The following is a 26,655-nucleotide window of genomic DNA, read 5'->3' as shown; positions in this document are numbered from 1 at the left end:
CCAGTCATATTAACAAATCAGAAGGGACAAACAGCAATAAAAACTTAACTAACTTGGGTAGTTCATTTTTAGCAAATGTTTTATAAAAGTTGTCTTTCCAATTGAATATTGACCCAAAAGACCATGGGTTTAGCATCAAAATCACTATTTGTCTGCAAAAATGTAAATAAAAATCAATCCTCTGCTACAGAGGCCTTAGAATCTAGATTGTACACTTGACAGCAAAACTAGAAAGATCTAAATATCTCCATTTTGCAAACCACAGCCTCTAGTTTAAAAGATTAATATGGAACTAGCCAAATAAAATATATGCAACTTCTAGTGGCTTTGGCTTTTCAATGTACAATCTCTTCAAGCCATCAATAATTGATGTACCTGCATTGGGAGGAAGCTGAGCACGAGACGATGAGAGAGGACACACATTAGCCAACAAATGAAAATGAAGACATCCCCCTAAAAAGAAGTATATATTGTATGCTACTTTGTATTTTTATAGGTAAAACATTTTCTTAGAAAAGGCACAATACAGGGCACAATCCTAGAACATGGGATGCATGTAAGATAAGCACCAAAAGGTAAAGCCTATATTGTATGTCAAAAGAATATATTGCCAAACAGAAAATAGAAGATATTTAAACATAAAGGAAACCTGATTTTTTTAGAGACAAAGAAAGAATAATGACTAAAAAAACTCAACAATCAAAAGTACTATAATTGACTTAGAAACTTCCCAAAATTAATTGGCCTGAAGATAACAATAAACTCAGTTAAGTGGTAAACTCATCAATACTAAATGGTAAAGTACTAATAGAACCAACCAAGCTCATTTCTTAAATCAGAAAACAACCATCCTCGCTAATACAAAATAGTTAAGTATTAAAGGTGCCTTTTATTAATTTCATATTTTTATTATTCAGAAATTAAAAACAATACAAAGCCTCCTATCATACAGAATACAGGGGAAAGTAATTGCATTCAGCTAATAAATTCTCTAAAGAAAGAGACACCCCTAACAAATATAAAAGTAGCTAGCAGCCACTATCAAGTAAGTGTTAATTAACCAGGAGTTGGTAAGAAAAAATTATTTTTAATGCACCATTTAACAATAATTTAGTCTTTGACAAATACAAATGACAGAACTTATAACAGATTGCAATTATAAAAAAAAAAAAATCAATTAAAAGACCCAACATGTCTCCGCCTTTCTTACAGTAATCTATTCCAAAACCCAACTTTCTTCAACAAACTGCCACCACAAAGACTACCTCATTTCCAAACCCATGTTGAAAGCTAAATCAAAACCACATTCCAGAAATACAAAGTCACAAACAATCTCAACAGTGCACACATCAAAGGAAAATCAAAAGAGAGAGCCATGGGGTTTGGCTGTGTAAAGCTTGGCGGGTTCCACGAAATCTGCTGCAGACTTCATCTCCTCCTCATATCTGAAAGTAAAGAAAGTCACCAAAAACTTTCATTCTGTAAAGAATAGAATAAGTAGACCGACTTTGAGGGAAAGCAACTATAAGTTTCAATATTATTTTCACAAAAAATACCACATGGAGGTTTTGTAAAATATTCAAAAGCCTAGTGGGTTAAGTGTCACACAATTAACTAGTTAACACATAAAACAATACCACATGGGGTTAAGATTGATTTTTATTTTGTTAAGGAAAGGGTATTTTTATGGTGGCATTATGATGCTATGTACCCCACGAGTTAGCCCATATTTTCACTAAAGGGCTTCTTTTCGCTAAATTCTAGAAGATCAAGTTCAAGCTAAACCTTCTTTCAAATCGTGCTTAGGTTATTAAGCAAAAAAAAAAAAAAAAAAACAAACAAAAAAGTGCTCAACTTATTGCCAGCAAACATTTGTGTAATTGAATTTGTCGGTCCTTCATACAGTTGGTACTAATGCCCTTCTTATAGCTGCTACAAGCACATACAACCACACGCATTGTGGGCGTGGAGTATGAAATTTTTCGTTTGACATTCTTTTCCTATTGAAACTAGGAGTATAGATTTTCTTATTCAAAAAGATTTTAGAATGTCAAACCGAATATCTTTATTCAATAATTTAAAAGCTTGGCAAATTAACTACAAATACTAATAACTTGAGATAATTTTGACTGATTTTGGTCCTGAGTAACATACTACTTGTAAAGCTTATAAAATTAGATGACATACCAAACTAGGGTAACAAAATTACACCTTGAAAAAAAACTTGAGCAATAGCGTAAATATCAGACACCCCTATTTCTGTTTCCAAGTAGTGCCAATTTGATTTTGTTAACCTTGGCCACCACGTCCTTGATTTCAGGTCTTTCATCTGGTAATTCTTCAGAACACCTCAAGCCTAATTCCAAGATAGATGAAAGGATAGTTTGCATGACAGTTACATCTCTTCCAGCTTCTATACTAAGCAAACCATCGTCCACAACTTCCATTCTGTCAGGAAGTGAAGCAATCCATTGCCTCATACCTAGATCTCCAACAAACATTTCATCGGTAGGTTTTTTTCTTGTGATCATCTCCAACAATATTATCCCATAGCTATAAATGTCACATTTGGTGGATACTCTCCCTTCAGAACCATACTCTGTCATACTCATATATGTCAACAAAATTTTAAGTTAATGATCCACATATTTGTCCAAACAAAGTAAAAACTCTACAAATAAAAACTTTTAGTGGGTACACACACCCACACCCCATTCATACAAGGATTTAAAAATTAAAAAAAGAAAAAGGAAAAAAGATTTTAACTGTATCCATTCATAATCCATCAATTGATATATATGTGTATGCTAGATTTTTCTATTTATTTATTTTTGGTTCAACTGTATCTTAACCAATTCTTTATGTGTCCATTTGCTATTATGTCCTTACGCATAATGTAGTGTACTTTTTTCACAATCATTAATGTGGCAGGTTGTGATTTGTAAATAATAAAATTGGTATTAGTGGCAAGTTTGTGTAAAACTTTTATTGACAATTTATGAAGAAATTTGTGTCCTTAATATTGGCTATATACTTTTGGAATTATGTTTGGCTCCCGAGCCGAATATGAACACTCCTTCATATCTACATATTCATTTGTGTCTTCATTTAAGTTAGACTTCAAAATGAGCCTTGGAGATTGATCACCATAACTAAACTTTTATAGTCAATTTAGGAAAACTAATCTATTGAGATCATTACCTTTGTATATATATATATTTTTTTGGAGTAATACCTTTGTATATTGTTGATGGCTATAAACAGGGAGAACATTTGCATTAGCTTGTTCAAAAGTTTTCTATTTTAGTATATGAACCTTTTTTTTTTCTATATTACATACTCACTTTTCAAAACACCTAACATTAAATTATCTATTTTATACTACTTTTCATTAAAATACTATTTCTTTACTAATTTTTTATTAGTAGTTTAATTCATATCTCTCTCTTCCTCATGGGGTGAAGTAAAGAATTATTAAAATATGCATTTGCAAAGCTACAGAACTGTGTATATTTACACTGTAGCAAAAGTAGAATTTTGCACAATTTTACATTGGTTGATGTAGGAGGTTTTTGAGATTTATTAGGTAAAATGTGAGGCTTTTTTCTATTTTACATAGACTAAGCAATAAGCCATATCAATACCATGGATGCATTTACGAGACTAGTATTGAAGTACTATTGGATTAAATTGTATTTGTTGAATTAAATTGTATTTGACTAGATAAAACAAATTATTAATCTAATGCAACTAGATTACGAGCTAGTTTGAACTACCATGCAACATTCTTATTCCTAAAATTAGCCACTACTAATGTTATTCACAAAATTAGCCAAGAAATTCAATGAATTGAGGTGATTTCATGTATACCTGGTGCGATGTAGCCAATTGTACCAATGGTTCTGGTTTGGGTTGCATCCTTGTTTTCAGCTAAAATCTTTGCAATGCCAAAGTCTCCAACATGTGCAACCATGTCCTCATCCAAAAGAATATTGCTAGGCTTCAAATCACAATGCACCACAGATTCTAATTGACCATTATGGAGATAATCTAATGCCGATGCAATATCAACCATAATGCCTACTCTTTGAACAAGATTCAAGCAGTAGTTGTGAGAGTATATCCACTTTTCAAGGCTATAATTTGACATGTACTGCAACACCAAAGCTTTAAACTGGGGACTGGAGCATACACTAATGACTTTAACCAGATTCCTATGTCGTAATGCCCTTAACACCTTGCATTCAGCATCAAAACTTTTAAAAGCATCCTCCAAAGGCAGGTTTAGAACTTTTACAGCAACAGTAGTCCCATCAGACAGTATCCCTTTGTACACAGTACCAAACCCTCCAATTCCAAGCAAGTTGCTTTCACAAAAGTTGTTTGTCCCACGACAAAGTTCTTGATATGATATCATTCTCCAATCCACTGTAGGTAATGTGAAAAGTGAGCTTGGAAGCATGTTATATTGTGGATGTCTTCTTAGCATAATGACAAGCATTGCAAAGATTATAATTGATGCAATGCTAGGAATAATATATTTGAGCAAAAGTTGTTTCATCCTTGCTCCTTTAGAATTGGGACTCGTGCAAGCTGGAACTCCAAAAATTGAATTCCCACAAAGTGCTTCATTACCTAAAAATGATTTTTCCTTGAAGTTTGCAAAAGGTCCACCAGATGGTATCTCTCCTGATAACTTATTGAATGACAAATTCAAATACTTGAGAAACCGAAGTGCCTCCAGAGACTTAGGAATTGCACCTGAGAGATTATTGTTAGAGAGGTCCAGCAGATCCATTCCTTTCAATTGCCCAAAAGAATCTGGAATGTCTCCTTGAAATGAATTCTTTGACAAATCAAGATTACCTAGACTTTCAAAAGCACCAATGATACTTGGAACTTTTCCAGTAATTTGGTTATGAGATAAATTCAAGTACTCAATAGCTCTGAGTGTTTTCATGTTTGGAGACAAAGATTCGTAGAGGGAATTTGATGATAAATCCAAGAACAACATATTTTCAAGATTCCACACATTCAATGGGATTGATGATGTCAGTTTGTTATAACTCAAGTTTAATCTCTGCAAAAGATTAAGGTTTCCAATGCAATTCGGGATGGATCCAGAAATTTTGTTATTTGAGAGAAGTAGTTCTCCCAGCTTGTTTAGCTGACAAAGCTCTTCTGGAATGTTTCCTCCAATATTATTGTCACTAAGATGCAATCTTTGCAATTCCTCTAATCCCCCTAATGTTGACGGTAACTTTCCAGACAAATTGTTATAGCTCAAATCAAGCCAGGTCAAATTTTTCAAGGAACCGATTCCCATTGGAATTTGACCCTTTATTTGGCTTTGACTTGCATCAATGAGCTTAAGTGAAGCTGAAAAATTTCCAATGGTTTCCGGAATTGTAATATTCAAGGGATTGAAGGAAATATCTAGCTCCTCTAAAGATGTGCAACTGGTTAAAGATGTAAGAAAACTATGCTCTTGATGCCCAGACTCCTCTGTTAGTTGATTAACACCTAGAGCCAAGATTTCGAGATATTTTAAGTTTCCAAGACTTCTAGGAATAGGCCCAGAGAGTAAATTTCCAGTTAAATCTACTTCGACGAGGTTGGAACAATTTGAAAGATACGAAGGGATACGACCGCTGATGTAGTTGTTACCAAGATACAAGTTTCCAAGATTAGGGCAAGGGATCCTAGTATCGAATGAAAGATTTCCAGACAAGGAATTAAATGACAAGTCGAGTATTTGTAGAGAGGTAATGTTGAAAATATTTTGGGGTATTGTCCCAGTGAGATCATTATCATAAATATTCAATTCATTCAGATTGTGGAGACGCCATAAATCACTTGGCATGCTTCCTTTAATGTTGTTTTCTTCAGCACCAAACCCTTGTAACATCGATAAATTGCTTATGATAGGAGGAATGTTTCCAATTAAGTTGTTACCTCCAAGATAGAGGATTTCAAGCCTTTTTAAACTCCCAAATCCTTTTGAAATACTTCCATCAAACATATTGTATGATAGAGATAATTCAAAAAGCTCTCTGCAGTTATTAAACTGTGAGGGGAGCTTACCGCTGAATTTGTTGGAGGAAATATACAGTCCTTGAAGATTAGGACAATGGCTACAAAGATCCACTGGGAGGGTTCCTGAGAGGTTATTTCCTGTAATAGCAATCTTCTTTAGAGAAGACAAGTTAAAGATGACAAGAGGAAATGCACCGGTGAGGCTATTGTAATACAATTCCAAGAACTCTAATGACGACATATTGCCGAGGGACGATGGAATTGTACCCATAAGTTTGTTTTGACTAAGGTCTATTTCGCGAACCCTTGGTAACATGCCTAAATCTTTAGGTATGCTACCATTTAAGTTGTTACCATTAAGAAATAAAACTTCAAGCTTCTGGCAATTAAGTAGAGTCGGAGGAATACTACCTTCCAATAGGTTGTTTGACAACCGAAGTTCCCTCAAGCGGTGTAGATTACCAATCTCATGTGGCAGAAAACCAGAGAAGCTGTTGTTATGAAGATCAAGTGAGACCAGGAAGGAGAGGTTGCCAATATGAGGGGAGATGGTGCCGTGTAGATCCACATAGGAAAGGTTCAAGGCTGTGACTCTCTGTCTGCGTCGGCTGCAAGAGACCCCAAACCACTCACAGAAGTTTGCTGTTGTGGACCAGTTACTGGCAGAGAAGATAGTATCATTTGGATGAGAACTGATTTCAGATTTGAAGGCAATGAGAGCTGATTGATCTGTAAAGTTGTTGGAAGAGTGGGACAAGTGAAGTATGCATGGCTGCACTAACAGAAAAGCCAAGAGCAGGAGAATGGATCGCCTTTTAGTTAGCATCATGAGTGTGAAGGGAGACATAGAAGGCTCTCTGGAGTTTGGAGTATCAGAGGCTATCACAACTCACAAGAGACTTCTACAGTATGTTTATGGAGAATGTTACGGTGCTTGTTTGTTAAGGTTCTCGTTAGTGCGTCCCACATAAATAAAAAAAATTGAGTAAGCTAGGGAAAAAGCATGACATGACTTGTGAGGGAAAATTGGACAAATTTGCCCTCTTAATATGAGACACGGTTGGCACCAGCTGAGGGCACTTTTTTTCTTTGGACTAAATTGCCCTCTTAACACATTTCTCTCCCTTCCATTTTCTATTTTCCACCAAATCTTATTTTACCAATATTTTACCATCCATTTTCTTTCACTTTATCAATATCAAACTAAACTTTTTCCCCTTTACCAATATCAAAGAGAAGAAGAGATGAAGAAATGTCAATAAAAGATTGAGGAATAATTAAACAATGTACCACTATTGTGTTTTAGTTGATTCATAGTTATTTTTAAAAAATAGGTTAAAATTAATATGTTGTTAATTTTTATTTTTGATACATGTATATTGTAGCACTAATGGATAGGAATGTAGTTGCAAAAGATTGCTTTAACTTCAAAGAACCACTTCATGAAAGTATTGTAATTTTATTTTAGTTGTGATTTACATTTCATTTATCATAGAATATTTTTAAACTCCTGTTTTTATATAGCACAAAAACCACAAAAACTTATATTTTATTATGCATAATTTTTTTTTGAGGAAATAAAGTGCATATATTATTATGCATAATTTTAATCCACACAAATTTGGAATTTAAAAAATTTATTGATAACATAACTATTGACAATAAAATGTGACAATATTTTCACAATATTTTTTGTTTTTAGTTGTGGTCAATCTTAATCTAATATTTTATTATTTTATTTTCACATATGAAATATTTGACAACTCAACTATTGTGAAAATTTTATGATAATATGTTGTGTAATATAATTTGTAATTTTTATTTTGTAAAATTCCTTCCATGATATACACGTATCCCATCAAACCACCTTTTACTTTAACTTATTTCTTTTTACTTCTCCTTTTTTTTCTCAACCACATGTTTTGTTTCACCCTTACACTTACCCATCCTTTCTGCTGCTCCCTCATCTTTTAAAATTTTCTCCCATATGAAACTCTTGGCCGAACTTCCTTGTCTTCTATTTTTTTTTTCACAGCTTTCTTTTCTAACTTAGTTCGTCTCCTCCTTGATTTCCCTCCATCAACCCAGTTCGTCTCCCTCAAAAAAATTTTATGTTCTACCGTATGTTCTTATGGGTTTTTTTTTTTTTTTTTTGGATGTACTGATGTTGGTTGTTTTCTGTGAGATGTGTTTTTTTTTTTTTTTTTTTTTGGATCTACTGATGCTGGTTGTTTCCTGAGGATTTTTTTTTTTTTTTAATTTTTATGTTGGTTGTTTCCTGTAAGATGTTTGGTGTTGTTTTCCTGTGTGAGACGCTTGAGTGCTTGACTACGCCTGAGTTGGTGAGACCGTGAGAGACGTGAATGACGTATTTTAGCCTCTTTATTATTTTTCTCTTTTCCAATAAAGCTGACTCACATTCGATAAAATACACATACAAGCCGAATAAAAGACTGAAAAAAAGCTGGGTATTAACGGGCATAACACGACCCATGACTTATTGCCAGTGTTTCAAACTTCTTCGCTACCTTTTTCCACGTGACCGTGACAAAAAAAAAGAAAAAAGAGAAACCCAAAGTCACAATTGTTGACTGTGTGAGTGCAATCACAATTGTTGATTGTGTAAATGCTATGGAAGTGGGAATTGTTTTTACATAGAATTTTACTAATGTGTGTTCTTAGGGAACACATTAATTTCTATTTTTGGGAAAAAAATTTTAAAATTAAAAAAGTAATGACAGTTTTTTCAATTTTCGAAAAAATGTTTCCAAAAATAGAAAGTTTAATGTGTGCTTAGTTGTTTCCTGTAAGATGTTTGGTATTGTTTTCTTGTGTGAGACGCTTGACTACGCTTGAGTTGGTGAGACCGTGAGAGACGTGAATGAGGGTATTTTGTTCTCTTTATTATTTTTCTCTTTTCCAATAAAGCTGACCCACGTCCGATAAAAAACACATAAAAGCCGGGTAAAAGACTGCAAAAAAGCTGGGTATTAACGGGCATAATATGACCCATGACTTATTACCTGTGTTTCAAACTTTTTCGCTACCTTTTTCCATGTGACCCTGACAAAAAAAAGAAAAAAGAGAAACCCAAAGTCACAATTGTTGACTGTGTGAGTGCAATCACAATTGTTGATTGTGTAAATGCTATGGAAGTGGGAATTGTTTTTACATAGAATTTTACTAATGTGTGTTCTTAAGGAACACATTAATTTCTATTTTTGGGAAAAAAAATTTAAAATTGAAAAAGTAATGACAGTTTTTTCAATTTTCGAAAAAAATGTTTCCAAAAATAGAAAGTTTAATGTGTGCTTAGTTGTTTCCTGTAAGATGTTTGGTGTTGTTTTCCTGTGTGAGACGCTTGAGTGCTTGACTACGATTGAGTTGGTGAGACCGTGAGAGACGTGAATGAGGGTATTTTGGTCTCTTTATTATTTTTCTCTTTTCCAATAAAGCTGACCCACATCCGATAAAAAACACATAAAATCCGGGTAAAAGACTACAAAAAAACTGGGTATTAACGGGCATAACACGACCCATGACTTATTGCCTGTGTTTCAAACTTTTTCGCTACCTTTTTCCATGTGACCCTGACAAAAAAAAGAAAAAAGAGAAACCCAAAGTCACAATTGTTGACTGTGTGAGTGCAATCACAATTGTTGATTGTGCTGTGGAAGTGGGAATTGTTTTTACATAGGATTTTACTAACGTGTGCTCTTGAGGAACACATTAATTTCTATTTTTGGAAAAAAAAATTTTAATTGAAAATGTAATGACTTTTTTTTTCAATTTTCGAGAAAATATTTCCAAAAATAGAAAGTTTAGTGTGTGCTTAGTTGTTTCCTGTAAGATGTTTGGTGTTGTTTTCCCATGTGAGACACTTGAGTGATTGACTATGCCTGAGTTGGTGAGATCGTGAGAGACGTGAATGAGGGTATTTTGGTCTCTTTATTATTTTTCTCTTTTCCAATAAAGCTGACCCACATCCGATAAAAAACACATAAAAGCCAGGTAAAAGACTGCAGAAAAGCTGGGTATTAACGGGCATAACACGACCCATAACTTATTGCCTGTGTTTCAAACTTTTTCGCTACCTTTTCCCACGTGACCCTGACAAAAGAAAGAAAAAAGGGAAACCCAAAGTCACAATTGTTGACTGTGTGAGTGCAATCACAATTGTTGATTGTGTAAATGCTGTGGAAGTGGGAATTGTTTTTACATAGGATTTTACTAATGTGTGCTCTTGGGGAACACATTAATTTCTATTTTTGGAAAAAAAAAATCAAAATTGAAAAAGTAATGACAGTTTTTTCAATTTTTGAGAAAATGTTTCCAAAAATAGAAAGCTTAATGTATGCACTAAGTTTATGTTGGTTGTTTCCTGTAAGATGTTTGGTGTTGTTTTCTTGTGTGAGATGCTTGAGCGCTTGACTACGCCTGAGTTGGTGAGACCATGAGAGACGTGAATGACTGTATTTTGGTCTCTTTATTATTTTTCTCTTTTCCAATAAAGCTGACCCACATCCGATAAAAAACACATAAAAGCCAAGTAAAAGATTGCAAAAAAGCTGGGTATTAACGGGCATAACACGACCCATAACGTATTGCCTGTGTTTCAAACTTTTTCGCTACCTTTTCCCACGTGACCCTGACAAAAGAAAGAAATAAGAGAAATCCAAAGTCACAATTGTTGACTATGTGAGTGCAATCACAATTGTTAATTGTGTAAGTGCTGTGGAAGTGGGAATTGTTTTTACATATTCAAACTTTTTTGCTACCTTTTCCCACGTGACCCTGACAAAAGAAAGAAAAAAGAGAAACCCAAAGTCACAAATGTTGACTGTGTGAGTGCAATCACAATTGTTTATTGAGTTAGTGCTTTTGGGACACACATTAATTTCTATTTTTGAAAAAAGAAGTTTTCAAAATTGAAAAAGTAATGACAGCTTTTTCAATTTTCGAGAAAATATTTCCAAAAATAGAAAGTTTAATGTGTGCACTAAGAGCACACATTAACCAGACCCTTTTACATAATACTCAAGTATCATAAACTCGTGTAACACATTGCAATGTACTCGAGTTCCACATAATCGAGTTCTGTGTGACATTTTTTAGGGTATTTGATTTTCTTAAACTTGAGTTTCAGACACTCGAGTTTTAAAAAGTAATACATTACTAAATATTACTCAAACAGTGGTAAAACACTAATAATTTCAAAAAATAGTGGTATTTGGCTATTTTTGCCGTTAAATAAGAGTCTTCACACCACCATTCTTTATAGAAAATCATGTGGAAAGAGAAAAAGGAAAATAATGGACATAGATTACAGATAGTTAAATAAGAATTGCATATTCGATTGCAAATAAGAATTTTGGTAAGAATCAACCAGATGAATATATAAAAAGGTTCAAAATCAACATTGGGCTTAATTTTGCACTCAATCCTAGAACTTCAGCACCTACAAAATTAATACTCCAAAGGAACATGAACATTAAAAAATAATGGTACCACAAGTTTTCCCATGAAGAACTCCAAGAAGGATCTGAACTAGTAAAGCCTAATCACAACGAGAGAGGAACCATGATTTAATCAAACCCATGAACCTTAAGAGCAGATTCTATCTCTCCAATGCATACTACAAAGCACTAGATGATCCTAAGGAACCTAGAGAGCTAGCTGACCAACTAGAAAGTGAGTCTACTACATTATTGCACGGAAGTGAAAACAAAGATTAGTTTAAAAAAACTAAACAATGTACCCAATTTTACCCAATGTACTCTATTTTTCTTCTTGTACCCCAATTTTACTAATTCTGACCCACACAATATTTCCGAGTAGTTTTTGCTAATTAAGCTATGTTTAGTGGAAAACATTTTTTTCTAAATTTTTAGATCATCCATTTAGTTCATGTATGTTTTTCATATTATAATCTTTTTATATATACTAGAGGACACTTGTCAAGTATGGTCAATAAAAATAAAAAACAATGTTCACTAGGAGCGACAGATGGCTATGCGAACTCCCATGAAAATAAAATTACTTGCAGTATCACACAATATATTAATAAACACAAGAAGAATATAGAGAAGACAAAAAACAAACAGAGGAAGACAAAACATATATAAGTTGTGAGATATCTATTAAGACACATTCACTTATACTGGCCCTTAGGCCAAGGCTTAAGTAGCCTAGGCCATAAGCCGCCCCTGCTTGGAAGACAATCAATCATCATAAGAAATAGATAAAAGACAAGTAGTTTCAAAGGAAAATTACCTATGCAAGATTCCATGACCAGGCAAAAAGCAAAACCCACCACACATCATAAGAATGTTTTTTCCACCAGTAGCAAATCCCATTGAACAAGGCTGTCAATCAGAAAGGGAAGACAAATTGTCAGCTATGCATATCTAACAGCTAGATGTCATATCTAAATCAGTCCACTACAAACACAACCATTAGTTCTAATAAACAAATTGAATGCGATAAAAGAGCTCAATACCACTAGTGGTGTAATAAACAAATTCAAGAAAACACACTTGCAATCGAAACTGGTCATCTATATAACTCTGTCCTCACTACAATTCAAATTCAAGAATTTATAGTTTTCCCATTAAAACCGTTATCTATCAGCTTGTAGCTTTGGAATTTCCAAAGAACACTCATGATTTTGTGTTTGTTTAACCTTTTGTTACTTGAAATTCACAAGAGAAGAAAACAAGTTACTTTTAGCCTAAATAATCTTGAAATTCCATATCAATTTGTCAGTGCAGGGCTCCTCTACTTTCAACATGCCTTGCAGAAACATAATGTAAGGATCAATCCTATTTAAAATCTAGTCTTAGCATTTCACCAAGCACTTATAAGGGAGAAGGTGCCAACTGACCCAAAAAGCACTGAAAGTCAAGCTCTAAGGTTTATAATAAAATATCAATTTTTGGAATTCAAGTCTCAAGATAGGAGCATAATTCATGTAAAAAGCCTATGATGATTTTTTTCCTAACATAAGTAAAAGAATCTTTATTCAAAAGAGAAGATAGTTCCAATATACAAAACACTCCTAAAGAATGGCAACCTGAAATTCAAAAGGTCTAAAACAAGATGAGGAAGCTATACCGCATATAATAGTAATTCAGTCATACGCAGATCCCACAAAAGACTGTTTAATAACATGCTGAGGACATTCAACACCTTAAAAAATCCTACTAATTTTAAGTAGATTTTAAAGAAGTAACATCCTTATCTTACCAAAAGGATCTTACTTCTTTACAATTTTTTGGCAATTATTATTGTATTGTAATAGTATTAAATAGCAAAAGAACCACATATGCCACTTACTTGAGCATCAGCCCCTGACGAAACCAGGATATTAAGATTCGTTGAAAAAGCTAAACCAGTTATTTGCTTCTGGTGTCCCTTCAGTTTTGATTTTACCTTAAAACAGCATATAATTCACACCACTTCATATTAAGAGAGCAAAAGAAATCACCTTCTTTTTTTTTTGGGGGGGTGGGGGGGGGTGGGGTAGTGTGATTAACCTATGTAGTAAGTAATTACCTTATCAACTCTAACATTATATGTGTATAGTTGAATCCTCCATTCCAATAGCTATGATGTATGTTATTTGTCTTGAGGATGAAATGCTAGGAAGGTAGAAGCAGGGGGTGCTGGCATAAATGTTGTCATTACCTACAAATTAGAGCAATTGATGGCAATCCATTAATAATCCCAATTCTGATGAAGTTTGCAAGACGTATGGAATGACTTACCTTGAATGTCATCATATTAAATAATGAAACGTTTCCACCACAAGCTGACATCACATATGAGTCATTTTTTGATAGTGCTATACATGGTACTGATTCTTCAAGGATGACACCTGAGACATCATGAGCCATAAAGAAGACCACTGTTTGGTTGCCAGTGTTGAGGAACAATACTGGCAGTGGCCTTTTAAACACACACAGACTTCAGAAATCTCCCCCAAGAAAGAAAAATCTCAAGCAGACATACACAAGTTATTAAGGAAAAAAAAAACTAGGTGAACATGCTTTAAGCTAGCAAGTACCTTTCCATTTGGATTTTGTTCGTTCCCTGCCCATTTCCATAGTTTCTGAACACCATCTGACCCAAGTGCCGAAACCCTAATGCCAGAATTTGCATATAGAAGTCGAACAACCTAAGTATAAACATAGGACAGAATGCATCATCAAGTATATAAACTTTATAATAAAAAGTCAAATATAGTAAACTTGCAGAGAGTTGAGAGGTCACATTATAACCAACCTGTGTATTAATTCTTTTGAACTTTTAGTAAAATTTATAGTACTTATTGAAAATTAGGTATTAAATACAAGATACTTCACAAACCTTGCTGGAAGAATCTGTGCCTTCAGGCATGGTCACTAATCAGAACTGGACAGCATCCACAATTTCAGACAACTGCCAAGGTTTGGTTCTATCAGTTACATCCTTTTGGTTCTTGGCTTTTCCATGCTTCTACCATTTGGATCAACTCCATTCATCAAAGATATAAAAGTTAAAAAATAAAATCAACACTATGCCAGAATGTATTTGCCAAAATGCAGTGGCTCATTTACAAAGAAAGTTTAGGGGGAAGGGTGTGGAAAGAAAAATAATAGAAAATGGTTTTCCCAAGAAGAAGAGGTAATATCATAAGCAGGGGAAAACATTGAAACAGCTAGTGCCACATCCTTGAACCAGTCACTAGGCATGTTTCATACCACACACACGAAAAGTAAAAGTTTAAAAAGGCAGGCCCATAAAAGGGAACTGTGTCAAAAAACTAATACATGATGGGAAGTTGACTGCTTTATTTATTTCCTTGACATGTCTTTGTTAAAACCCAGAACTAGGGAAATCAGAGGATTTAAATAGTGCATGTGCCTCTTTATGATATGTTGAATGCAAGCTAACCAACATGCATAATTGCTGCTACAGCCAAAATATAAACTTCAACAAAAATTTCACATTCCAAGTTAGAAAGATCAAGCTGCATATAATAATTAGAGAAGGCCTGACACTCTGACAGGAGAGCTCCTTTCCACTTTGCAATTGACTGGATTGTCATTTGATGGCAGGAGAGCCAGCTACATAATGAATAGGCCCAATAGATCTTTATTTAATATTTTTAAAAGCATGCAAGCAAAACTAAAAGAAATGATTTAAACCTTGGCTGCAGTCGATTCAATGGGCGATCTCAATGCATCAAAAGATGGGGGGGTTCAATGGGTCTTAAAGATCTGAGATCAGCGGCATTTGCAAGTATCTTGAATCCGTTGTCTGCTGTTGTAACAGTGAGAAGATTCCCTTCCTTGTTGAATCTCAAGCGAGGAAGACCCTGACAGTTTATTTGGTGCAGTTGTCAATCCAACAGGCATATTACTGATAGTTGAGCAGTCCACAAGACTACTAGCAGGCCTAATGCCCTGCTTGGCCTTGTTTTAATTTGAAGATAAACATGCAATAGTTACAGTTAATTAGCTAGCAACTTGTTAGGGTATCACTTTAACCACTTTCCCACCATAACATTTGCTATTTGTTTTTTCCACCACTAAGGTCCATAAACAAAGAAATTGCCCAAATACAAATGTCACAGATATTGACATACATTATTAAAAAATCCACAAGATATCCATAACCCTACGTGTCATCATATTCATTCACTGAAGTGCATCACATTATGTTATAATAGTAAAAAATGTCACATACCTTGTAGGATCTATGATTGAATAAAGGTTCGGCTGTATTGCTGAAATCTTATCTCGTCCAGCCTCCTTTCCCTGAAAATGTCAATGGCAGAACATAATATGACATATGAAAAATGATAAAAAGGATTCAAGACCAATAGTCAATACTTATTTGCAACAAGGTCAGTTTTTTATCTTCTTCTCTGAATCAGTTTGAGACTATTATCAGTAATAAATGGCTTTCATCAATAATACTGGAATTTTCATTAATAGCAAAAGGCTCATCTCAGCCACTCTAATTTTGTTTCTAAAGGACTTGGATGAACTTGCTTATTATGTTTACATAATTTCGAAATTCAATAGAATTTTTGGGTTTGCTTACTTGCTATTGTAATTTGTGATTACTAGGTTTAATATTAACTAAGCTAGCCTTTTAAATCTTTAGACAGCATTTCAAAGCATTAAATTTTTGGAAGGATATTATAGCATGAATGGTAAAGGACTTTCTCACAACCTAAAGAGGAAAAATTTTCTCACTCAAAACAGGTATTTTTTTGTTGATGCTTGACACTGCCAGTTTCATCAACAACCACAATGACATCTCCACCACCTACTCCATGAATATGATGAGACTGCCACCACTATGAAAAATTATGCTAGGAAGTGACCACATAAGCATCAACTACATCACCTCCACCATCATCAGTCATTGCAATCATTAACAACCAACACCACCATATATGTCATCGACAACAACAACCAAGCTTTAGTCCCATATTTATTAAGGTTGGCTAGGGGCCCTCATTAAACTTTATGTACCTCCCCTTCTAGCCATATAAGACTTGATCTTTTCATATGTAGGAAATTGAATGGCAACATGACTTATCCCGGCCAATGAAGGAACAAACCAAACAATGCAAGAAGATGTTCTTTGTTGAATTAAATGATGTGGAAAGCATGTTTTAGTAATCTCTTTGAGCAGAATGGGTCTCAATCATTCTAACAATTTTTCTATTTTTTATTTTATAATATAAGTAGTTTATTTGCAAACTCACACACATCAAACTAAGCAAGAACTTACATGTACAATCCTCGAATGCCTTCCTTATGTGCTATCCTTGTCAATGCAGAAAGTGTATCTTTGTAAGGAATTACATCCTGCCTCATTCCCTATGCCTGAATGAAGATGAAAAAGAAATGAATATCCAAAACACCTCAATGAAACATAAACAAAATATGATATATTGGGAAACTTGGGTATTACCAGCCATATCATATTATTACATTACAATATCATTTTATGAAGACAACACATATTCTGACCAGCTTTCAAGCACAGTATCATCAACTCATGCCTTAGATTTTAAGACTACTTAAGACAATAACTGTTTTTAAGGCGCCTGGTTTAGGTCGTAAAAATGGTGGGACAGGACAGGTCATAGGTGGAAATCTTACTGACCAATAAAAACAATACTGCCATACACTATAATTATATAAAAAAGTGAATATATATAAAACAGAGTTTATATATGTTAATTTGTTGATGATATTCTTCTAATTGCTCCCCTTTCCTTAATTTGGCACCTTTCTATTTTTCTTTAATACCCTTATCTAAGTCAACCACTTTTCCCAAAATCAATTTGTTCATTGATATCATATTATCAACAAATCAACATATATAAACTCTGTTTCCCATCTTACCATGTCAGGCTTATACAGCCCTTCATCTCGTATGGCAGGTTGCAAATTACAAGGATTGAAGATAAAGTTAAACTTATCTTTATGGAAGAGAGAGAGAGAGAGAGAAGGGAGAGACCAAATCATGTTGTCTGACAGTTAACAGAAAAGTGGGGTATGGGTATAGAACTTAAAAGTGAGTTATTATCTTAGAGAAACAACTTGCCAGCTTAAAAGTGATTAAGCATCAACCACCAGGGGCTGCTATTGAATTAACATTTCTAGCAGTCTTCCACAGAATCTCCACTTGATCAATTCTAAAGAAACTTTCCTGTTAAAATATGGGTATAGAACTCAAAGAAGACAGTTTTAGCTTAGACATTCCTGCACATCTCTGAATGCCATGTCACAGCAAAGCTTAATCGTTCTGACTAATAATGGATTCTGACAGTCAATAGTTTATTCTTTTTTCTTACTAGGCAAAACTTTCTTTTTACATTCACATAATAATCAAACTTATCAGTTCTTCAAGTAGGCAAATACTTCTCTTTCTAATGTCTGAGAAAAAGTTTTGTTTTCCCAATTTCAAAATTGAAAAGACATAGATATTGTTGCAACTGGAAAAAACAATACCTAGTACTAAACACAGCTATAAAATGAATCTTCAAATGTCCGTTGACTGTTTAAAGGGGAAAAAAAGGTTGAAGAGAAAATTGAGCATGAAACCAGGTAAAATAATTGACTCAAACACAGCTACCATAGTTTCACATATTTAAAGGCATTACAAACAGAAGCACATATATAAGTAAGAATAATTATGTAAGTATGAATAATTTTATTGAAATGAGACAAGGCATTACAAACAGAAGCACACCACAATAATCAGCAGACATAAATCACCACAAAAAAAAAAGAAAAAAAAAGAAAAAAAAGAAAAAGAAAAATGAAGGTGCTTTGGAGTTCGACTTGTTATTCTGAAGCATAGAAGAATGCAATTGTCTTACATACTACAGTGTGACTACCAACTAAACAAATAACTGTCAAGATGTCTTCTGCATCAAATTATATGCATGGCCAGTGCAACATAAAAAAAGGCAACTTATAGATTCAAGGAGCTAAAGGCATTAAAGAGGGCTGATTGGAGAAGAAGGATTTATGTAGCCCACCAAAAATAAAAGCAATATACATTGTCCAAAGAGTATTTAGTGTAAACTCAAACAAACTAGTCGAATTATGAACACTTCCTACAAAAATATAATGTTATACAATGTAGATTCTATATGATACTAAAGACATCCATGAATACTTTTTTTTTTTTTTGGTAGTTATGAATACTATCTATATAGATATGTAAACTAAATGACACTTTTTTTAAGAGTAAAACTTAACTGAAGGATACAAATTTTAGATGCAAATTTCCCTTGTTAGATGTATAACCAAATAATAAGAAAAGAAAGTGCATAACTTTTGCCCATGAGTAGTTAATTTGCAAAAAGTACCTATCATTTGCTAGATTCCAAGCTTCCTGCCTCAGTTCTGGAGGTGTTTCAAGAATGGCAAGGTAGTTAGATATGAATTTATGAGGATGTTCAACATGACAAACAAATCCCATCTCTTTCAATACATGTCTTTCTGTTCTGTTCAAGTCAGTCTTGAGGTCATGATATTTCTGTTAGAAAAGTAATGGGATAAACAGTATATTTAATCATCTAACCATAATTCTAACACTCCCCTCATGTATAATCTCAAACTCTCCCTTAAGAAGTGAGGCCCAACACATGGGATTTTTAACAATTTTAAAGAAAGTTGGAGTGAAGGTAGGGTTTGAACTCATGACCACTTGCATTGATACCCTGAAAAATCACTAATTGTCCACAAAACTTCCAACGATTAGGAAATGGTGAATTTAACTATAATTCTAACAATCAGAACATTATGGATACATTTCAAAGAACACTTTACTTTCCTACATTTATTCTCAATGTAAAGAGAGAATGATAAGAGACAAAACTTAACCTTAACATTGAAGCAGTCAAACGATTTCTTGCAATAGAAACGACGGAATAGAACCTGCCCGGTCGCCACAGCTTCACGTCTATAAGAACAAAGATTAAGGTAACATACTGAACCAAGAAAATTAAGAAAAGTAAACAATTTCATAAACCCAACATATAAAGAAAAAAAAAAAAAAACAGGATACAGTTTAAGCAAGATGCCACTTTCTTGGATGAGATCACAGCCATAGATTCGTAAGGTAGTTTCAGTATCTTCATCAATACCATCTTTCCTAGAAGGTGAGTTCTTTAGATGCTCATCGGTTAAGTAGAAATTGTCAATCACTGTGTATATCATTCTAAACCAAATAACTCAACAAAACTGCCACAACATAACAAATACAAATTTTAGTCTAACTGTACCCATCAAATTTTTATTTTTATTTTTCAAGTCAAAAACTTGAAACTGTGTATAAACATGAATGAAGCATTTAGATTGAGAAAATTTGGAGATTACCTTAATTATTGTATGAAATTACAGTATAATCTTATTGAATGAAATTACTAATAATCTCATTAATAGCATCCAAAATGAAATTACAGCATAAGGACATGTTCTCACTTGATAAGTTTTAATGATACCAACCAATAATTCCCTAGTGAATGTTCAAACCAACACTGCACTGTTCTTGTGTAGACCATGTGCGATAAACCCACAATAGGCTAAACTAACTCTCTCTTAATAAATACTATATATGAGATTTTCCTTAAACCAAAACTGTTTTCAGTAATCACTGACTCAACTTATGTTAATAATTTTAAGGATCTTAACCTTAATTAAAGGAAATTACCTGTGCAAGATTCCATGACCGTGAGCAAAAAGCAACACCCACATTAAACTCTGCGACAAAAAAAGTCACCAAAAAATTTGATCATATAAAGAATAGAATAAGAAGACAGAGTGCTTTGAGGGAAATATAAGTCATAACCGATAACAATAGACTTTTCAATGTATGATACTAATAACCTTAACGACTATAACTTGAATGTCCTCTTGAGAATTTCTTGAGAATTGGGATCAGTGTTGTTTCTGACAAAATTGGAAACAATCTTTTCAACGTTTAGGCGAATTGAATAGCAATCACAAGAAACCTATACTAAAAAAAAAACCGAAACCCACGAATTGGAATTAGAATTAAACATTAAATTGATTAATAGAGGCTTTCTCTTAGTTTCTCGAACGCCTCCATTGCTGATACCTCTCTCTCTCTCTCTCTCTCTCTCTCTCTCTCTCTCTCTCTCTCTCTGTTTTAGCTTTGAAAACAGAGGCTTTGTGCTCAACGGAATTTTTAATATAGCCTAATTTCTCAACGGTAACATTTTTTTGAAATTCAAAAATTTTTTGGACTTGGATCACTCGTATTTTCATCATGTTAAGCTTATGGGCCTTTTCTCGTTTTAACTTTTTAAGTGGTTGATCCAAGTGATTGATCCGCTGCTGATAGTTGGGTCCAACTCGAAGGCCCAATATTATTAAAAATTAAAAACTGAAATAAATGATACACGAGAGTATTTTCTAGCCCACTACAAAAATTAAAAAAAAAAAACTAAATTTATTAGTATACTAAAATTGTTAATGGTATTTGTAGTAATTAACTTGCTCTAGATAATCGTAATTATACATCAAAGTAAATTTTTTTTTTTTTTTTTTTTGATGAAATACATCAAAGTAAATTAGGTAGTAACTATAGCAGTATTTTTCTATCTATTACCTCAAAAAAAAAAAAAAAAAAAACTATAGCAGTATTTTTATTAATTGTATGGTGTTTGTAGTAATTAACTTGGTCTAGATAGTAGTAATTATACATTAAAGAAAAAGACAGAGAAGCATAATTATTATATTGCAGTGTTTTTCATAATTTAAGGCCGTATGTTGTTCAAATAGCATTGTTTGTATTTTTTTGAAAGGGTGCTATTAACGGGTGTTGTATAACACATGTTAATGTGATAAAATTTAAAATAAACTATTCACGTTTTTTTTTAAGGGATTTGAAAAAAACTTAATATGTATTAAATGTATGTCAGTTTAGATGAAGAAAATCAAATCATTTTGCAAAATGATAGCTAAAAAGTAAAATTTTGTTAATTTCTTATACAAGTGGGATTTATGATAGATCATAAATGAACCACAATTGGTTCATTAACAGGTGCTGGCCAGCACCTGTTAACAAATTCTTTTTAAAAATATGTATAGATGACTAGCACCTGTTAATGAATTCTTTTTAAAAATACGTGTAGATGAAAAAATGTATAAAAATATATGTAATATTGTTTAAAAAATAAAAACATATATTTAAATACTTGTAGCAAACAGCTTCTAGTATTTAGAATGGTAACTGCCTAAAGAATCAAAGATTCGCAACTGTATAGAATCTTTCAAATGAAGAATCCATTTGGACGGCTAGGATTAGGTCCAAGAGAGGATCCTACGGCAGGTCCCACGGGGATTGGTACCCACCTGAGATCATATGTCACCCATGTGTGAAAGATAGAAAAATCGTAAAAGATGTTTGCTTTTAGTTTGGCTGCTTCCTCCTTTCCGTTACACGTGGATTATACACAGAAAAATCGTAAAAGATGTTTGCTTTTAGTTTGGCTGCTTCCTCCTTTCCGTTACACGTGGATTATACACTGTAGTATCAGCCGCAGTTTTAAGAATTTTTTCTAACGTGGTTATTAAAAAACTTAAATTATATAATTTTTAACAAAAAAAAAAATAGTTATATCTCATTATCAATATTATAAATTGTATCTCTTTCAAAATTTTAGGTAAATAAAATTTCTTTTGGATTTTTTTTTTTTTGTTTGTAAAGTTCCAATATATTTTTAAAATGATCAAAGTTTGACTACAAACTTAGTTGCAGTTTAAGATTACAACTTTCATTAAACAAATTAATATGATTACATATTTCGAAAATCTAAATGTTAAATTGTATGTTTTTTATGTTCTTAAAACACATGTCAAGTTTCATGTCAATCAGATATTATTTACTATTTGATCCATAAATTTATTTTTTTAGTATAATCTTAGACTACAAAAACTCGAAAATTAAACATTTGATTGAAGACAAAAGCTATTGATTTTTAATCTTCTTGAAATTTTGCAAGTATGAAGGATATAAGAAAAAAAATGTAATCTAATTGTGGAATTGTTAAAATTCATATTCAATAAAAAAAAATATTGAATAGAGTTATAGCCTTAATCTACAACTATGTTTATTGCTAAATTTTGTCCAAAGTTTAATTATATTAGACCTAAAAAAATTTAGGGTGATCACACATTTTTTTTAAGGTAAAAAAATCATAAAAGTTTTAAATTTTATATATAATAATGATTTTTTTTCCAGGTCAGGGTGGTTCCATGACCACCCTGACTCTAATGTGGAGCTGCTAATGGATAGTATATATTTCAATATCGTTAAGGATAAATAAATTATTGATGTGATCAATTTAATTTTTTTCTCTTGTCAATATAATATCCTTCTAGGTACTTAAATTTCAAAATTGAATAACGAAATCATGCTTTTTTTGAACCTTCAAAGTTTATATTGGTCACACTTGGACCGTGGGATGGGAACGTTTTGTCTTAATTTCTGGTCAGCATTTGAGAGGCCCACAATGATGGTGTGTAAGAATTTAAGTGTATGCCTCGTATAAAGAATTTAAGAATTTGCTGATCTTTCCTCCAGTTGAATCGATTTAGTTTCAAACTTGACTCTATACAAAGAGGACCAAATCACACACAATTCCATATATTACTACACTACTATTACCCATACTATACTCATTCCCTCACTCTCTCATTTTGAAATTCATCCATTCTACTGCATAAACACATCTCATTCTTCACTTCTCTTACAATAAATTTCCTTTTGGAAAGCAACACAAGCCGTCACTACAACCTCTCCAGCAGTTATAATCTTATATCTTTACTACCTTTAAAACTTCCATATCTTTCACAAAATACCTACATATTTATCACATATCTTACATAACCAATCATCATAAAATATCCATACATATATCTTATATGTCTTACAAATTACTTATCTCTCAAAATACACATACATATCTCTCATACATCTTACAAACACTTCTCACCAAGTATCCATACTTATTACCCATACATATTACAAATACTACATCCCACAAAACATCTATATTTTTTACCATCTCCATACTTCTTAAAAAATATCAAACACTCATACAAAAAGCCCTTCTCATAGAAGGCATAAACTTCTAATACTAAGGCCCTTCTCCTAGAAAGCACAAAGACTTCTTACAAAAGACATTCTCATGGTTCACGCATCAAAACAAAGACTAGAAAAATCAAAAAATTGAAAAAAGTGCAAAATCATGAATTTCAAAGCCAAAAAGGGTAAAAATAAATACAATAGGTTTGAATGGTGAATCAAAAAGTCACAACATTTGAAAAATCTATTTTACAGTAATTAAGACCAAAACTCTAACTGGGTATAGTCAAAAGGTTGACTTTTTTATCCGACTATTGGATTGTGTTGAATTTTGGACAATCTTGTATGATATATTTTCCCATTTGAAACGATAGTTTACAGGAAAAAATCAAAGTTAAAACAGACAAGATATCACAAAGATATCGAAACCCTAATAAAACCTTCACTGTATTTTTCAGGAAAACTAACAATTTTTTACTCAACTTTGCTTAATAAATTGAACTGACTGGGCAAGAACTAGAACAAGCGGGCTAGACCATCTTGAAGAACAAGGTCTTAGCTAATTTTCACCAAAAGGGCTCGACGATATCTGCTATTAGAAGATATGAATGCTAGAATATCTTAAAGAACAAGGTCTTAGCTAATTTTCACCATAAGGGCTCGACGATATCTGCTTCGGATCGGAATTTTCAAGGAAAACATCCAAAATTTTTCAACTTTGCGCCACCCTCCTTACAAGGGCTATATCACGACAACCATAACTCCAAATCAAACAAGGCCAAGACCATTGGAAACTAGACATCTAGAGCTTTTCATGCATATAAAATTCAAAGAAAACAGAGCTCAAAAGGCTGCGTGAAGATTGGGCCAGAAATTAGAAAAAGACAAAAAGGGCTTGTGAAATGGCAAAAACAGGAGGATACACCAATGCTAGCCGCCTCTTTAAAGGGGCGGCTAGCACTAGTGTATCCTGATACACTAATGCTAGCCCCCTATTCTCCACATTCTCCTATAAATACCCCCACCCCCAATTTTGAAAAAGAAATCATGTAGAAAAATATATGAGAAAATATAGGGAAAAATAGGAAAAAACAGAGAGAGAGAGAGAGAGAGAGATCCAAAAAAATAGCTTAGAAAATCAAAAAAAAAAAAAAAAAATCTTTTCTCTATCTGGGAAACCCTACAAAAAAAGCCTCATCATTTTTTGTTGTAATCTTTGTGGGTAAGGTTTTTTTGGGATAGGTTAGTTTCTTAATAATTAAACTCATCCTATTCCTTCTACTATTGTAATCATCTTTTCATATATATAATAAAAAATAAAAAAATCTTTCTTTTACTTTGTTTATGTATGTAATTGCTTTATCTTTACTATGTTCTTGTATATATTGTGTTTATATCTAACCTTTTATTTCAATGTATATATTGTTGTTGTTGATTATTATTATTGTGTTGGTTATCCTAGATGGGTATTGGACCAACTCCTAGGCAATGAATAGGAAGTACCCTTAGGGGGAAGAAATCCCATCCCACCTAGGCATCTAGGGTTTTACTTATTGCTTTTTAATTTCTTGTCATCCCATTTATTTTCTTGCACATCCCCTCTCCCCTTTTAATTTATTGTACTTATATGTGTGTGTGTGTGTGTATTTTGGGGTGACTAATTTTTTTTTTTTTTTAAGAAAGATAATCTTTATTTGATTTTACTGTTTTGGGTTTCTCTAGGTTGTTCTTAGGGTTTTTTTTTTTTTTTTTTTTTTTTTTTTTTAAAGAGAGATGAAGAGTGACAAATTTTGAAAGACTTAGAGGGTATTTGGTACATACACTTAAAAGCATGTGTTTTATTGTTTGAAAATATGTGTGAAAATACGTGTGGGTGAAAAAATGTGTAGAAATACATGTAATGTTGTTTAAAAACTGAAAATTGTTGTTTGAATGGTATACCAAACACCCCTTTATTGCTCTAGAGCTTTTACCTCTTCTAGGTTTTTGGATTTTTCCAAAAAACTTTGTTTAAATTTGGGTGACGTGTTCTTCTCTATTGAAGCAAGGTGGCTATATTTTTCCTTTGGATTGTTAGTCTACCAAATGTCTTTCATCTATATTAAAATAGGAAGAAACGGAAGAATTTATAATAGGAGCCCCCTTTTTTTTTAACTACAGGAGGCATTGTTGCCTTGGTGATCACGTGTATCTTGCAATTTGTGATCTTTTGTTCACGGGCTCTATTCTTGTCATTTGAAGTTTAAGCCATTTTTTCAAAGAATGAACATGGTTTGAACCATACTTAAGCCACAACTAGTTTCTTGAACCAGTCAATTCAACCGCAGTTCTAATGATTCACGGACTTAGTTGTAATATATGGTTCTTAGTGACTAAAAACGGGCTTTTGAGTTGGTTATTAGTTAATCTGAGCGGTCTGATCTGACCTTCAAAACTATGGTTGGATTCTTGCTAATCAAAAGACAAATATATTTGGGAAAATGTTTGACTCCAAACATGTTTTTAGTCTTAAGCTCCAACCACAAATAGAAAGATGACATTTGTCATTGTCATGTGTAATATCCATATATTTGTTTATAATAATAATAAAAAAAGACAAATATATTTGCGGTTCCAATTATAGTTCAACTGGTAAAGTCTTTTCTTGTCAAATAAAATATTTGGATTCAAACTTGGCACACACCAAAAATCTACTGGGCCTAATAAGAAATATGAGATAGGAACCCTACCTACACTTAAAACGAACAAATGTCTTTATCAAATGACAAAGAGTAATTATTATGAATGGATGGTAGGACAAACCATAGTGAAAACATATTCCACATACAAGCAAATAAGATAACACCCATAAAGCATTCACATCAAGTGTTCTAAATGCCAAAATATTTGGCATGTGTGAACAGTACAATCTCAAAAATGAAAGCATATAGACAGGAATGGTAAAAGTTTTATTATTTTTTTATTCTCTTTTCTCTCTCCTCTCTCATC

At 33.0% G+C, this 26,655-nt stretch overlaps 2 protein-coding genes and 1 long non-coding RNA gene across 8 annotated transcripts; all 3 read right to left on the bottom strand.

Moving 5' to 3' along the window:
- Positions 1-2,093: 2,093 nt before the first annotated feature.
- On the bottom strand, positions 2,094-6,883 carry LOC126728522 (probable LRR receptor-like serine/threonine-protein kinase At3g47570). The gene is made up of 2 exons (XM_050434331.1): positions 3,871-6,883; positions 2,094-2,599 (listed from the first exon to the last, which is right to left on the bottom strand). Exons 1-2 carry the CDS (start codon positions 6,881-6,883, stop codon positions 2,244-2,246), a joined length of 3,369 nt encoding a protein of 1,122 aa, XP_050290288.1. The 3' UTR covers positions 2,094-2,243.
- Positions 6,884-12,047: 5,164 nt separating this feature from the next.
- LOC126726639 (uncharacterized) lies at positions 12,048-15,213 on the bottom strand. The gene is made up of 6 exons (XR_007656018.1): positions 14,404-15,213; positions 14,102-14,212; positions 13,803-13,983; positions 13,591-13,722; positions 13,372-13,467; positions 12,048-12,401 (listed from the first exon to the last, which is right to left on the bottom strand). It is a non-coding gene; the product is annotated as an uncharacterized LOC126726639 (long non-coding RNA).
- Positions 15,214-15,645: 432 nt separating this feature from the next.
- On the bottom strand, positions 15,646-20,687 carry LOC126726638 (cyclin-L1-1-like). 6 transcript variants are annotated; one of them, XR_007656015.1, is made up of 6 exons: positions 20,442-20,687; positions 20,266-20,315; positions 19,437-19,515; positions 18,920-19,089; positions 16,825-16,919; positions 15,646-15,836 (listed from the first exon to the last, which is right to left on the bottom strand). XR_007656015.1 is itself a non-coding variant. In XM_050431948.1 (5 exons), exons 1-4 carry the CDS (start codon positions 19,770-19,772, stop codon positions 16,907-16,909), a joined length of 414 nt encoding a protein of 137 aa, XP_050287905.1. In that variant the 5' UTR covers positions 19,773-19,793; the 3' UTR covers positions 15,646-15,836; positions 16,825-16,906. The 6 variants fall into 6 exon arrangements, 1 of the variants encoding a protein (XP_050287905.1); XR_007656014.1 differs by having other exon boundaries at positions 18,920-18,956; XR_007656013.1 differs by lacking the exon at positions 18,920-19,089.
- Between the last annotated feature and the right edge of the window lie 5,968 nt (positions 20,688-26,655).

Source organism: Quercus robur, chromosome 5, assembly GCF_932294415.1.
Source record: "Quercus robur chromosome 5, dhQueRobu3.1, whole genome shotgun sequence".
Classification (NCBI taxonomy): domain Eukaryota; kingdom Viridiplantae; phylum Streptophyta; class Magnoliopsida; order Fagales; family Fagaceae; genus Quercus; species Quercus robur.
The sequence above is the reverse complement of the archived record's forward strand: the minus strand, read 5'-3'. Positions and strand labels throughout refer to the sequence as shown.

Bases quoted from the DNA above. Each gene is read 5' to 3' on its own strand.
- LOC126728522 (XM_050434331.1), bottom strand. From the start codon at position 6,883: ATGTCTCCCTTCACACTCATGATGCTAACTAAAAGGCGATCCATTCTC. The intron at 2,600-3,870 runs GTATACATGAAA...TGAGTATGACAG, and splicing joins AATTGGCTACATCGCACCAG to AGTATGGTTCTGAAGGGAGA.
- LOC126726638 (XM_050431948.1), bottom strand. From the start codon at position 19,772: ATGATATACACAGTGATTGACAATTTCTACTTAACCGATGAGCATCTA. The intron at 19,516-19,620 runs GTATCCTGTTTT...TTGTTCTTATAG, and splicing joins AGTGGCATCTTGCTTAAACT to ACGTGAAGCTGTGGCGACCG. The intron at 19,090-19,436 runs GTTAAGTTTTGT...CTTTTCTAACAG, and splicing joins TTGACTGCTTCAATGTTAAG to AAATATCATGACCTCAAGAC.